At 36.9% G+C, this 15,563-nt stretch overlaps 1 protein-coding gene across 1 annotated transcript in view; it reads left to right on the plus strand.

Annotated features, from left to right (window-relative positions):
• The window catches only part of TGFB2 (transforming growth factor beta 2), an 87,815-nt gene that overhangs the window by 66,574 nt on the left and 5,678 nt on the right, over positions 1–15,563 (plus strand). The window contains exons 3-6 of the mRNA XM_026695747.2: positions 8,853–8,985; positions 9,092–9,202; positions 10,679–10,850; positions 15,176–15,329. Of these exons, the coding sequence (XP_026551532.1) occupies positions 8,853–8,985; positions 9,092–9,202; positions 10,679–10,850; positions 15,176–15,329 (570 nt within the window). The remainder of the gene's footprint in view (positions 1–8,852; positions 8,986–9,091; positions 9,203–10,678; positions 10,851–15,175; positions 15,330–15,563) is intronic.

Here is a 15,563-nt window from a genome sequence, read left to right on the forward strand (position 1 = left end):
AGTAAATTTTCCAGGCCAAAAGCCATGTTGCAGACATCATTCCAAAAAACAGAAATGAGACTAGGACAAAAAAATAAAACTGATTTCATTTCATTTGCACTTAATTAAAATTGCACGTAGATAACATGATTAATCTGCAATTGTCTGTTTAATAATTCTTCTCTTTTGCTACATTAAAAATTACAAATCTGTTATTGTACACACCTTTTGCAACTGTCTGGGGGTTGTACCTCAGACTTTAGTGACTGGTGGTTCCTGTTTAAATTAAACGGTGGTTCTGCTAAGGAGGAAAATCAGAATCTGAAGCTACAACAGACAAGGTGTCAGTATTCTTATTTTACCAACAGGAAGAGAACATAATTTGTAACTTACTGGAATGATCCAAGCAATATTTTTTTGTTGTTCCTGTTGCCACAATGAGATTTAGGGCTAAAAAATAATAAATACACATGGAATATGATATATATTGTCATTCACAAGGGTTGTCTAGATACACTTTGCTCACTGTGTCATACTGTTTCTAACATATATAAACATGTTTATCATTACAGTGTTTCAGTTATGTCCTCTGCATAATTTCCTAGAAGCAAATCCAGTTCAGCACAGTGCAACTTATTCTCAAATAAATCAAGCCCAAGATTGCAGCTTTACTTTGCAAAAAAAAAAATATGACAGTCCTGGGTGGAGTCCTTCTCATCCTCAGTGACCCCACCTGACCTCATTTGTCTTAGTTCAATTGATGCTGTTTTGTGTTCCATGGAATTAAAGCCAGGAGCTTGCTTTATTTTGTTTCTAACTGTTCAGTGCCAGCAAGCTCTTTTTATGCTCTTTTTAATTCACTTGCAACTTCATATGTAATCCAGTTAAATCAACTTGCTCAGATTTAAAGCCAGTCAGTTCCACTGAAGCCAGGGGCACCAATCTGGTATACATCTTGCATTTTCAAGTAATCTAGGCTAAGGTGTTTTTTTTTAAAAAACAAACAAACTTTATTCTTCCTTTTTTTTAGTCATCTGGCAAATTTGTCTAAAGTTAAGCCTTGACATGAATTCTTAACATTAAGATCCAACCTTAATAGGTTTTCACTTTTTAACTTATTTTTGCTACTGAGTTAGATTTATAGATTGCCAAATCCAAAGACTAACATAGGCAGGTTACAAAGTTAAAAATACAATATGAAACTACTTTGATAAACACAGCACATTGAGGATAAAAATATGCTTAGATACTAATAAGACTATAAAACTTCTGTACTGCACCACTCAGTTGGAAAGTTTAGTTTAGTTTGTGATTGCACTTCGTACAATGAAATCAAACACCATCTTCAGTGCACATCATGACCATGAAAATAAACATAAACACACATCCTTCAAACTCTACACATTGAATTGAAAACCCCGACACCACATCAACACTGCACTATACAGTAGAATTCAACAGAGCTACTACCCTGGGATAGAAGCTGTTTTTTGGAAAGCCATCAAGTTCAAGGGCTTTTCCCAATTTCATAGCTTGGATTGTCTCTTCAATTTCCTGTTATGGTTGTCCCAATTTCCTTTCATATTTTTGATGAATCTCTTCTGTTTAATTTGTACCCCAGTTTAGTAATTTGCTTTTCAGTTACAGATATGTCCAGTGAATATAAATGATTTTTTAAAAAACCCCATAAAAATAGTGTGGTCCAGTGATTAAATCACCAGATTACAAACCAGGAGGCTGAGTTCTAGTCAAGTCTTACGCAAAAAAGCCAGCTCCGTGACTTTAGATCAGTCATTCTCCCTCAGCCCAGTTCACTTCAGAGGGAAAAAGAGGAGGAGGAAGGAATACTAGGTGTGTTAGCTGTTAATTAGAGTCTTGAGTTATTATATCTTGAGGCTTGAGTCAATTTACAACCACAACTGAGCCCAAAATTTATGTTGCCAAGTAAGAAATTTGTTAAGTGATTTTTTTGCCCCGTTTTGCTTTTCTTGCCACATTTCTTACGTGAATCATCGCAGTTCTTAAATTATCAATATGTTTGTTAAATAAATCTGGTTTCATTTAGCCAGATTCTGATTTTGCTTGTTAGAAAGTTGCAAAACGGGATCTCATGACCCAGGGAAAATGCAACTGTCATAAATGTGAGTCAGTCTTCAAGCATCCAAATGTAAATCACATGACCATGCTGCAATGGTCATAAGTGTGAAAAATGGTCATAAGTCACTTTTTCAGTGCTGTTGTAACTTTGAATGGTTACTAAGCAAACCGTTGTAGTTGAGAACTACCTATATTTTAAAAAGACAGGATTTTTAATAATTTCTGGCTCAGCACTGTGACAGGCCATTCTTTGTCTGAATTGCCAATGAAGTTTTGCTGTTGTTTCTCAGTTGTTATTCCAATTCCAATTAACAGCTAAAACTACTTTAAAATCTTGGGGGGTGGGGGGGGGAAATAAAATGATTAAACAATTTCAAACATCCAGCATTTCTTCCTTTGCTTATAAAAATGGTTGCCAAATCCAGGATTTGCTGGAATTTAATCAGATAAAAGGTTGGATGTTGTGGGAATGTCTTTGAACACATGCCCTCAGTAGCATTTTTGTTGATTTCATGATATTTTTACTTTATTAAGAAACTTCTTGCATAGAAAGAAAAATAGGAAAATAAACTTTGGCACATTTCTAGTTTAGAAAGGGGCATTTGAAACAGAAATAGGCATTGTGGCATGGAAAGCAAGCAAAGAGCGGAAGTAGGGCGAAACATCCTCTGCTTTATTTTGAAAATGGTTGTAGCAGTTTTGTTTTTATGGTACATTAGTTACTATATATAATAGACATACACCATAGTCTATACAGACTATAAAACAAGCATAGGTTCAAGTGATTTCCCATGGAAACAATGTCATGTTTTGATAGCATATCAAGCATCATGAAAAATAGAGCCAAACTCCTGGGTTTTACTGCTGCTCTTATCAGAGACTTTAGCATACAGTACCTATATACTGGATAAGCTTTTGGAAGGAATGGAATATACTATAGCACATAGGAAAGGAGAAGGAAAACATTTCAGAGGACAGGTGCTGCAACAATCTATTGGGTCCCAACAGATGGTATTGTTTAATTAATAGATAAGACCAGAGGCATACTGATCTTACCAGATGGGCAGGAGCTATGGGAGATAGGAGAAAAGTCCAATGCCATGAACAGCTTTATAGACGATGGTCAACACTTTGAATTGCACCTGGAAGCCTAATAGCAAACAATGCAAGTCGAGAAGCAATAGCCTTGTATAAATGTACTGCGGCATTACCATCATTGCATGTGCTGTTACATTCTGGATCAACTGTAGCTTCCATATAGAACAAGAACAGTACCCTATAGAAATACATCTCTGTGATGGCTAAAGCTTGACTGAGAATCTAGACAGCCATCTGATTCAGAAACTGTCACAGCTGGCACATAGACAAAGGTGTGCAAAGGCCTTCTTGGTCACATGCTATTTATGCATTATTTTGAGTGAACCCAATGTAGAGTGTTCAAAGCAGAAATGAGGTAAGGTATTAAAATGTCTTCAAGATCTGAAGGTATCTTTTGGCTAACTGTTAAGATGGAGAACAATACTTTTATAATGAAATTCTTTTGTCCCAGTTTCAGTTTCTTTAAATCATTTGATCCCCATAAATTATTTTAGAATATGATTAATAAAAAATAACAGCTATCAATTGATTTCCCCTAGGGGAATCTGCTAATCCAAGTGGCTACACTGGAGGAAGTCTGGTGTAATATGGCAGCTTTACTGTGGGAAGTATCAGTGCTTATGTCAAAGAAACAAACCGGCTTATGCAAATAGCGACAGCTATTGTATTGTAGCCCATCCCATTTTTTTTTTCAATAAAAGCCTCATTGAACACTTAACTGTACACTTGTCTTCAGTTCTTTGCATGACTGCAGATGGGTACATCAAAATACACAGAATTCACAGTAATCATTTCTCAAACAAGCCAAAAATAAATTACATTTTCAATATTTTCACAGCTTAATACATTTTAACCTCTAGCAAGAAAAAAATCTTGGCAAAGATGACTTTTTGATAAAATATATTTGGCCCAGGAAGAAAGACAAACTTGGAGCACTGTTTTATCCTTGTGTAAGCTGTAGAGATTACAGACACTGAGGTGTGGTGCTTATAGCAGCCAAGATAAAGAACTGGCATTAAAATAAAGATGAAACATCAGAGAAATGATAGTGGTGCAAGGCCCATGGTAGCTTTTCCTTAGAATCCTAACATATTTTTCTCACAGACATGAAGGCTAGAATTTTTTCATTTTTCAACTATGATAGTTTTTACCATGAGAAGTATGAACAGAGGAAATTGAAGCCACTGTTAGGAGACTGTTATTATACTACGAACAATCAATATCCACTATAGTTGTGTTACCCCCATACAACCTATAAGCAGGGTTTATGTAGTGTGCCACATGTCCTTGTTATTTGCAATCTTGCATGATGAACGTGCTTGGCAAGATCACAGGAAGTGGATCACAGAACTATCGGCTTTAAAACATTTGGCAAGTCATATGTACCTTTTGTATTTTGGCAAGTGTGCTGTACCTCGTACAATAGCTTGTTAAGGTCCACACTCTGTTCTCAGTGCCTGCCAGATACAAAGCTGATTGAAGCCAAAAGAAAGACCCCGACTGCCTTCCGCTTCTGCAGAACTATTTCCCTTTGCAGCTACATAGCTTTAAGGAAGGCCAGCTGACAGAATAACATGACCTGCAGAATTTAGCAGGTGGCTGAGGTTGCCAACATCCTGCTGTCAAAAGTTATTCATGGGAAATATCCTGGAAACACTTTTCAGCAAACAGCCAACAACATTAATCACTTTCAAGCAAGCGCGAGAGAAGCAGGCATCTGTGCTAAGGCCACTGCTTAATATTTGGGCATAGTAAGAGGCAGAATGGTATGTTTATGATATTTATTATGTTATATACCTACTATGGTAATATTTAGTATGTTTATTAAACTGTCAAGTCGTCTTTCCTCTGGCAAATTAAAGAAACCCTGTATGGCCCTCTTCTCCATTTTATCTTCCCAGAGGATGGTGACTCCTCCCATTTTTTTCACTCTGACCTCACCATAATGAAAATAACATTTTTTAAAAAATACATTTATTTCCAAGGTTTTGTTTTTCATAATTGATTTCAAGAGACAGAGAAAGACGGCTGGAAGTAAATAAGAAGTCTTGTGATATGAGATAAGGGTAAGGAAAAATCCTGTAAACCCAAAGATTTTGAATGTGGTGAAATAACATTTTGAGGATGATCAAACTGTATCTTGAATAAAGAAATGGTTGAGTCATATTACCTGGATTCTTTTCAGGCCAACGTATAGCTCTGAGATGGCATTGGTAATGCTTGCCAATGACCTTTGGAGGGCTCCGGATGGGGATGGTGCAACCATCCTGGATCTCTCAGGAACTTTTGATCTCTCAGTGACTTTTGATACATTGATACCATGTTATCCTTCTGGACTAGCTCCAGGGGTTGGGAGCGGAAGGCAATAGTTTGCAGTGGCTCTCCTTCTTTCTCCATGGCTAGTTCCAGTTGATGTTGATGAGGGAGGAAAGTTCAAGCCTTAGGCCTTGCAATGTGCAGTGCCTCAGGACTTGACTTTTTCACCTCTCCTCTAACATCTACATGATTGCTAGATGAGGTTATCCAACAACATGGGGTACAGTATCATCAGTATGTTGATGATATGAAATTATTATTTTCTACTCTGGGCCAAGCAATTGATACTATTGTGGAGTTATTGAAATTCCTGGAACCCTGGCAAGATGGAGTGCCTTTGGGTTTTGGCCCCAAGGGGCCTGATCTTTGACTCTGGATGGGGTTCCACTTCTACAGACTGAGTGGATACACAATTTGAGTTTCCTCCTGGATGCATCGCTCCTGCTTGATGAGCAAGTGGCAGCCATGTCTAAGGGCAGGAGTCTTTGTACAGATTTGTGTTGTGCACCATTTGCACCCTCTCCTGGATCAGGAGACCTTGCTCAGTCACTCATGCCTTAGTTACCTCACACATGGATTATCACAAAGGTGTTTTTTCAAGAGGCAATTGGACTTCCTGGTTTTTCTTTGACGATGTTTTGCTTCTGAAAGAAAAACCAGAAAGTCCAGTTGCTTCTTGAAAAGCACCTTTGGGACAACCATGACCTGGATGACTCTCCATAGACATTCCACCTGGATTATTGCAATATGCTTTACATGGGGCTGCCCTCAAAGACCATTTGAAAGTTACAGTTGGTCTGGAAGACAACAGCTGCCATTAGATTTGCCCATGTAACATCTTAATTGACTGAGCTGCACTGGCTTCAGTTCTTTCAGATGCAATTCAAAGTCCTAGTTTAAAACCCCACATGGCAAAGAGTTAGACTATTTGTGGGACCACCTTTCCTTAAGAATATCTGCCCATCCCACTAGATCAGATGAGATGGGCATGTTCCAAGTCCCCTTCCTGAAATCTTGCCATCTAGCAGGACCTCAATAGCATGAGTTTTCTATGTCTACATGGAAGGAGGATAACTGAGCCTGCTATGGAGCATCCGAAGGAGGCAACTAAGGCACAGGGTTTTTGTTCATTGTTTTAATTGGCTTGATTTGTTTTATGGTTGTTGTAAGACATCCAGATTTGCTTAAGAGGTCATATAAAACTGTTAAATAAATAAATTTTAGTTGGTGAGAAGGGGTAAATCCATATATGTTTCAAAGATAAAATATTCTAGGAAAGTTTGGAAAAAGCAGATTGTAGTAGATGTAGTACAGGGAGTAGCTTGTGTTTGAGAGACATTTCAGTTTTCCTCCTAACATATCACCAGTGTGAATCACTTGACTGTAGTGACATCCCTCTTTAGCATCTGGATTTTAATTTAATTATTTTGCTTTGCCTGGGAAGACACAGCCCTAAGCATTTATGGCATGAGCAATGTTCCCAGAGAACAAGCTCCTTTGGAGCCCCGACATAAAACTATTTTGAACTTTAAAGCTCTCAATAGACTAGGGCCAGGTATGCAAAATATCTCCCTCATCCTATATGATGGCTTTCTTTAAAATCTTATTTGGAGAGCAAGCTTCAAGACCACTCACAGCTTGAAATTGATCATCCAGTCTATTTAGGGTGTGTCCAAATCTGCATTTATGTTGTAAAAATGCATCTTTTAGGGAAACTGAATATTTATGGAATTCATATGGCACTAGGAAATTGCTTCCCACCTGTGGCATTGTTTTTCTGAAGATGCTACTATCCAGTAGTTCAGAAACCTACAAATCAACTGAGTATACAAGAATTAAGAAACAATCAGTTATCCAGACTGGGATTTTACTGAGGACTAGCTTCTCATCTAGATAATGGAATTTCTCTAAGGTTTCCAGGAAACAAAAGTAAAATGAAGACTTAAAAGACAATTGAAAAAAAGGATGTATACCAAGTGAAAAGAAACAGACATATCAAATTATGAAAGGTCAGTTAGAAAAGGCTTGAAGACTATCCCAGAAGGATTAAGAACAGGAGAGAAAGGCAGTGAAAAGACAGAAAAAGGAAGAGAGAGAAAGTAAGAAGAAGTATTGTCTATCATTATCTTCTGAGGCAAATGGAGAAATGGTAATTCTCAGTGGTAAAAAAGCAGATTGTGTGTTCCTAAGCCACATTTAACATTCATTGGGCAGGCATTTGAGATGATGTACAAAGAAAGGCATCCGGCCAAGAAACACAAAAATGATTTGGGCGAAGTATATGCCTAGAAACAGCCTAAATGTAGGAAGCCATAATTATACTTTGATGAAAGCAAAATACTTGGATGTTTATTGTGAAAGACATTTCAAGAAAAGTTGAAGACTTATACTTGACAGGTGAACTGAGTTCTTGGTATTGTTAGTGTCTCAGTTGCAATTTATGCGTGTTGTCTGGATTGCGCTTGATGCAGGGAAAATTAGCTTAGTGCTTCTAGGAATATGTTTGCTTTAATCCATTCTGGTAATATCTGGAATGGGATATTTGTCCAGCCCATCAGTGTTGGATTTTTAATTGATTATGTGCCATCGAGTCATTTATGACTCCTAGCAACTAATTATACAGTATTTTCTAAGGGAGGAAAGATCTTGGTTTCATTTTAAAGTAGGTATAGGGTGTGTTAAATCTATATTAAACTCAATCTTTAAATGTTCATTTGGACACAATTTGGATTCCCATAATGCTATGAATATGAAACAAGCCTACTGAAGTCTGGATCAAACTCATAACACTGGGTTTCACACACTCATGCAGGAATGTAAAAAAAAAATCTGATCTATCCATTTTTCTCTAGTAAAGAAACACTACTAAACATTGCATTTGTTCACAAAAGGTACACTCAGGAATTAAAATCTTGAGAAAGATTTCTATCTGTCTTGCCTTGGTTTAAAATATTGTTAGGGTTACTTTAACATAAAGGAAAAGAACTGAATCATAAATAATTAGGTGAAAAAAGAATGACATCAGGAAATTTTCTTAAATGTATTTCAAGTTACGGTAAAGCAATAGAAGTTTGTGTAAAATCTCCATTTAAAGAAAAGAATCTCACTTGTGCAGTTGAGCTGTGTATCTCTACAAATTATTTCCATATTTTTTCTTGTAATTGTGTTGTGTAGTCAAAGCACTATGTCAGAATCTGTTTTCATGACATTGATCGGTAGGTAGATAGATTGATGGCACAATCTCTTGAGGTTTGTAGTTATTTTCTATATTCTGTTTTGAGTCCGCCTTAGCTGTTGTTGTTTTTTTTCAAATTAAATTGTGTGAATTCCATATCACTGATATAAATGTTCTTATTTTACAGATGATCAAAAATAAAGATCCCACATCACCAACACAACGTTATATTGATAGCAAAGTCGTGAAAACAAGAGCTGAGGGAGAATGGTTATCTTTTGATGTAACTGAGGCTGTACATGAGTGGCTCCACCACAAAGGTGATAGTAATTAATTATGTTAGAGTTAACCTGTATTAAATTTGAACAGTTTGAAGTCTTGCCTGACCTGATATAAAGCAAATTTTCTTTCTCTTATATTTTGCAGACAGAAATTTGGGGCTTAAGATCAGTTTACATTGCCCATGTTGTACATTTGTGCCTTCAAATAACTATATTATCCCAAATAAAAGTGAAGAATTAGAGGCAAGATTTGCAGGTAATAACTAAATTTTTTAAAATAAAATAATTGTGTAATGAACGTGAAATGCTTCAACAGATATGTTACTTCTTTGTATAATTTTCTTGCTAGCTTCATTAGTACTCATGCAAATCTTTCTGCCTATGTGATCTTTGTGTATTCATCTTGCAACTTGCTTAGGGATTCATGATTTTGAGCATCCAGCCATAAACTCTTTATGTGCTAAGCACTGATGTTCAGTGAAACACACATTCAAAATATAAATGATTAATTTCAACCCTGGCCATTACCTTAATTGGTGACCTTAGATGCAGGGGTGGGATTCAAATTTTTTAACAACCGGTTTTGTGGGTGTGGCTTAGGTGGTGGGTGTGGCTTTGTGGTCATGTGACTGGGTGGATGTGGCTTGGTGGTCATGTTATTGGCTGGGTGTGGCCAACTCAATATCACTCACATTGAGGCATGCATCTCCTCACCTGGCCTCTCATGACTGTGGGGATGCTGCAACAGGAGTAAGTGTGAAAAATGGTCCTAAATCACTTTTTTCAGTACCTTTGTAACTTTGAATGGTCACTCCATGCAAGCAAAGCACCAGCAAAGGAAGGGAAAAAAAACTCCAGAGAAGTTCCAGAGACAGGAAGTCTAGTCCTGCCAAGAATGTAATAAGGGTTAATGGAGAGGTAGTTCCTGTAAGCAACACCAGAATGTTTCCTTCCTGCCTTCCTTACAGGATTAGGCCAGTAATTTCTTCTAACAACCGGTTCTCTGAACTGCTTAGAATGTTAACAACTGGTTCTAGCGAATAAGTGCAAATTGTATCCAAAAGGTACATCCAAGCATATTAATCGAGTCTATATGGCAATGCAGGTAACTAGATTCACATGTTATCTGTGTTAACTACTTGTGTTATGGTTCCTGCTTCATTAAGGCTGATTCTCTAGCTCAGGGGTGTCAAACTGGGGCCCTGCAGGCTGAATACATCACCTGCAGGCCACGGTCACCCCAGCTCCACAAAGGCAGAAAATGTCATGATCCGTCATGATACATCATGTGACGCGATCAAGTTTGACACCTGTGCTCTATCTGCTTCTTTTAGATCTCCATCTCCATGGGTCTAAAATGACACACTATTGTTTATGTCCCTGCATTGAAAAGAATTGAATTGCTTGGGATTAAATAAATATTATATTGATATTTATAATAATTGTGGGATAAGGAAACCTATAACCAATCCTATGACTAATAATTGATATAAATGAAGCAAGTGTTCCTGATCTCAAATGGTGCAGAGGTAATAAGAATATAGGATATTTAATTCAATGCAGGTCCCTGCTTCCCATATTCATGTATCAGCATGTCTTAAATCAGCCCAGCTGATGCCAGCACACCTGATTATTATTCTGTGATTTAAATTTCTTGTGAAGAGATACTTTATGTAATTTTGTATCAAAAAAAAGCAACACAATATTTATTACCAAAATGTATTTTTTAAAGGTATTGATGACCACCCTTATTCCAGTGGTGAGAAAGCTTTAAAGTCCAGTAGGAAAAAATACAGTGGGAAGAGCCCACATCTTCTGCTAATGTTATTACCCTCCTACAGACTTGAGTCGCAACAATCCAGTCGGCGGAAGAAGCGTGCTTTAGATGCTGCCTATTGTTTTAGGTAACTATTAAAAGATGTTATGGGGTTTTATGCATGTGATAAAATATTAATGTAGCCCATTTTTTTAAAAAAAATATGCTTTTTATTTATAATTTTAACAGCATTCTATTGAAAGGGATATATGTCACTTCCCACTCCACCCCTCCCACATAGTTATGGGTAAAAGTTTGTATTTCTCTAGATTTGCTCCTCAAAGTCTTGAAGGGCTACAGCTGCTGAAGGACTTGGGTGGCTACTTTGATGAAGACACTTTCTCCAGGATAGTTGGCAAAGGAACCATTGAGCAGCTGCTTCATAAGTTCAACAATCAGATCAAGAATTGGTGGGGGGCGGGGGAGGACGGGAGGAACTTCATACACATCAGATTATATATTCAAACCAAAATCTCATTTGTTCATTTCTGGCAATCTATACTAACTGCATTTTTACTGAAGAATAACATTTGCTTTTATTTGCACCTATTTGCACTAGTTAAAAAATCCCTGGGACATTTTGGCTGTTAAAAAAGTAGTCTATCTCCAATCTGAAAAATGAAACAAATAGAATCATTATTCTCTAGTTTTATGTCTCAAATGTATAAAACAAGAGCATATGCTCTTCATGTAGTAATTGAGCAGCTGTTAATGTAGTGCCAGGAATCATAAAATGTGGCTGAAAGTGCTTGGAACCAGTTAGGGTCTGAATAAGGAGTAATTGAGGCTCAGTTGCATCAAGAGACAGTGGCTTTTCAAAGCCTTCTTATAGCAAAATATTCCATTTTTGACACTGGGAAGGATTGCTTTTTCATGTGCAAAACTGGCTTGTAATAGGGAGATTCTCCTGGACTTACAACTCCAGGAAAAGAATTAGGTGGCAACAGTGGCTAGGAAGGCTTTTCTATCATCCCATCTTGTGCATTAATTGTGACCTTTCCTGGTTCAGGAATGCTTTGCTCACCTGTCATTCTGATTATTGCATTGGAATATTTGAAGACCTAGAAACTGGTCCAGAAAACAGAGCTTGTGGAAATCAGTTAATTTGTCCACATATCACAAATACTTCAAAGTTATCAATTGGCTTCCAGCTGCAATTTATGGTACTATTCTTCTCCTTTAAAGGCATATGTGGCCAGTCCTAGATATCTGGAGGACCAAAACAATTTTGGTAGTTGCTGCTTGTATAATAAGATCTAGAAGAGAAGGCTTCCTCTAGATCGGGGTCCCCCAACTCCCGGGCCTTGAGCTGTTTCAAACTGGGCTGTGGACGTGGTGGGCAAGCATGCCCGCCTGGGCATCCCCGCTTGTGCAAGCATCAGGCAAGTACATGCTCGCACGCTCCATTTGTGTGAGCGGCAGGCACCGTGTGTAACCACCACCACCCCCACTAATCTACAATGCTGGAAAGATTGTTCTGCTCTAGATCCCTATCCACAGGAAATATCACTTGCGGGAGCCACCAAGTTGCACTTTCTGGATCATTGCCCTCTTTCTTTGGAACACCATTTTCCCCTGAGATGAAGTTGGCCACAATTCCTTGGGTTCTTTTAAAATTAAGAAAAAAAATGGCTTTTTGGCAAGCCCTTCAGGTTTGTTCATTCTTGTTGTAGGGATGCTCTTATAGTTGTTAGGTCATTGCTTATTTCTTAATCAAGAAGCAAGTGATTATATTGATTATATGATTATATTTTATGGCTATATTTTGTTTTAATCCCATTACTTAAATTATGAATTAATTTATTTGTTTATTTACTCATTAAGAAAATATATATGACTGTTCAACTCATGATAACTCTAGGCAACTTAGAAAATTAAAAACCCAAATATAAAAACCAATAAAGCCCCATCTTCATGGCAACAATAAACAGACAATACGAATGTAAAATGCTCAAAAATTTGTTGTTACTGGAACAGCCTAAATGCCAAGTTAAAGGAAGATTCCTCTGCTCCTCCTCACCTACACGCATAGCATAACTAAGAGCATCCATCTAGGGATAAATTTTTCATTTGCTAATTTATTTATATGGATGCAATTGTAAAAATAGATTTTAACAGGTGACAGCATTAGGTTGATCTTATCTGGGTTCGGAAGATAAATAGGCACCTTTCTGAATATAGCCTTCTAAAGAATACCAGCACAATAGGAGGTCAGATTGGGAAGCTATGGTATGGCATGATAAACACCTTCTGTTCCCAAGAAAATTGCATGGATATATTCATGCAAAAATCACACTCAACTCAAAATAATATATATTAGGTCTAGCAAGTTGAGAATGTGTTGGGTCCCATCAGTCAAGAAGTGTTGATTGGACAGGACCAGGAGATGTGGCTTTTCTATGATAGCCCGTACCTCTGGAATATTTTCTCCTCACAGATTAGGATGATCCCAAACCTGTTGGCTTTTTGTAAGGCCATGAAGACCTGATAATTTACCTTACACACACACACACACACACACACCTACCTCTAGTGTGTGAAGGACCCCTTTTCTTGGCTATATTAATATGCATGACAATAGTTTTATTGTAAAGACAGAAAGAGTATTGTTTTAATGTTGTTATGATATAAGCTTCCCAGAATAACTTGTTCATCTGGGTAACTACAGAAATTAAACAAATGATACATCTTAGTACAAGTTGTACATCTGCTGAATCTGCCTTTTGGTGCTGATTGTTAAGGAACAACTTCAAAGTCCCTGCTGCTATCATCCCTTCACTTTCAGTTAGAGCTGGTTTAGTCCATTGTTCAAAGAAATTGTTCCTTGAAAAACAGACTGCCTGACAACAGAGGACCCATATTTTTCCCATGAATGGCTAAGGCATCATCCCAATTTTGCTCCTGAAAATAGGTTGGAAACAGTGGTGGGTTGTAACTGGTTTAACAACCAGTTCTGTGAGTATGTGCTTTGCGCACATACATGTGCTATGAGCATGCATACAGCATTAAAAAATCACCAATTTGAAGTAGAACAGCTGAGGCATGCAAAATCCACTCTGCCACGAGAATCAGTTGAACTGAAAAAGATGGAAATATAGGACAGATAGGGCAGGGCCAGCTGATCATCGGAACAATCAGTTCACAAGAACCAGTCCGAACTGGCAGCAATTCACCACTGGTTGCAGGTGTTCTTCTAGCTACAGTAATGAGAACAAGATCCATCTCTTCAAAGACCCTAGTAGTCACCAGGATCAATTTTTATTCTATTTTCCTCTAGCTTATAATACATATTTGATATCCATTCTTCTAAACAGGCACAGAGAAACCTAAAAATATAATTTACTTAAGGATACAAATAAAAATCTATAGCTAGTATTAGAGATGAATGTGAGAATAATATCTAGTTATGACTGATTGCAAAAACAAAATTATTAGATATAAACAGAAACTTGAAATGTCTGCAAAAAATCCTAACAATCCATAACATACGCAAAGCCTTTATTAGTTCAGGTGAAACAACCACTCTTATGCGTTTTTACCTTCCAAAGTCCTAGCTGGAAAGAAGCAGATTACAGTTTTTAAATTTGATGTTATCTTTTTCATTATATCATATTATATTTTAGGCCCTCTGATCCCCAAACAATAAAAACAAAACAAAGTGAGACACAAAGAGATACACATGAGAAGTGAAAAAATAATCTTTCCTGAATAAATTTGCCCATGAAGTGTCAATCATGTGCTATTTTAATGCATCCTTTCAAAAACCCTGAATTTAATTATATAATTATGTAATTACAATATGATGCTTAACATTTCATTTATTAATTCCTTCATATGCATTAATATTTGTACATTGTGAACTTGGAGTGGCACAAAGTATGAAAATATAGTATATTAAATTTCACAATATGTGTGTTTGTGTTTCTATGTGTAAACTCAAAGATTTCTGCCTACTACAATCTGACAGATTGAGAATTAGAGAAAAAGAGTAATTTAATGTGCCTTTTTAAAAATGGCCATTCTGGAGGTGGGAGAACTTGATTAAAGAATTGTTTTTTTTTTCCTGTGCCATAATCTTGACCCCCCATCATAAGCCCCATTTTTTAAAACTGAATTTTGCATGAACTACTCTTCTGTCCATCCAGTTTTATGATGGAAAATTCTTAAGAGAGAGTCCTATGCCTAGCCTCAGGTTTATTTCTGACAAGCTGGAAAGTAGATCTTATTAACAAGACAGTTCTGAAAGCGTGATCTAAAAATATCAGTAAACTGTGGATTTCATAAAATTCACCCACAGAAGAGGCTGTTTGTTGCATTTCTGAATGATTCATTATATTAAGGAATCTGCACTGCATAAGAGTATTCCGACTGGCAAAAGCTTATTAACTATCTTGTCTATAACTCCATTTACAGGAATGTGCAAGATAACTGCTGTCTACGTCCATTTTATATTGATTTCAAGAGAGATCTTGGATGGAAATGGATACATGAACCTAAAGGATATCATGCAAATTTCTGTGCCGGAGCTTGTCCCTATTTATGGAGCTCAGATACTCAGCACAGTAGAGTAAGTATTTTAGAAAACTAAGTAATATTAGCGCTATAAAGCAGAACAAAACCTAGTTCGTCAGTTTAAAATGTGTTTTTAATTAATTTAATTGATAGATCATACCATGGTAACACATCATTTACCCAACTTTTTTTAAAAAAAATCTGATTATTATGGCATATACTGTTGACAGAAATTGAAGGAAAGGGTAAGAGCATTTTAAAAGCAGAAAAACTGTACTTCATATCCAGA

Source organism: Pseudonaja textilis, chromosome 1 (assembly GCF_049901715.1).
Source record: "Pseudonaja textilis isolate UNSWEBS1 chromosome 1, rPseTex1.2, whole genome shotgun sequence".
Classification (NCBI taxonomy): Eukaryota; Metazoa; Chordata; class Lepidosauria; order Squamata; family Elapidae; genus Pseudonaja; species Pseudonaja textilis.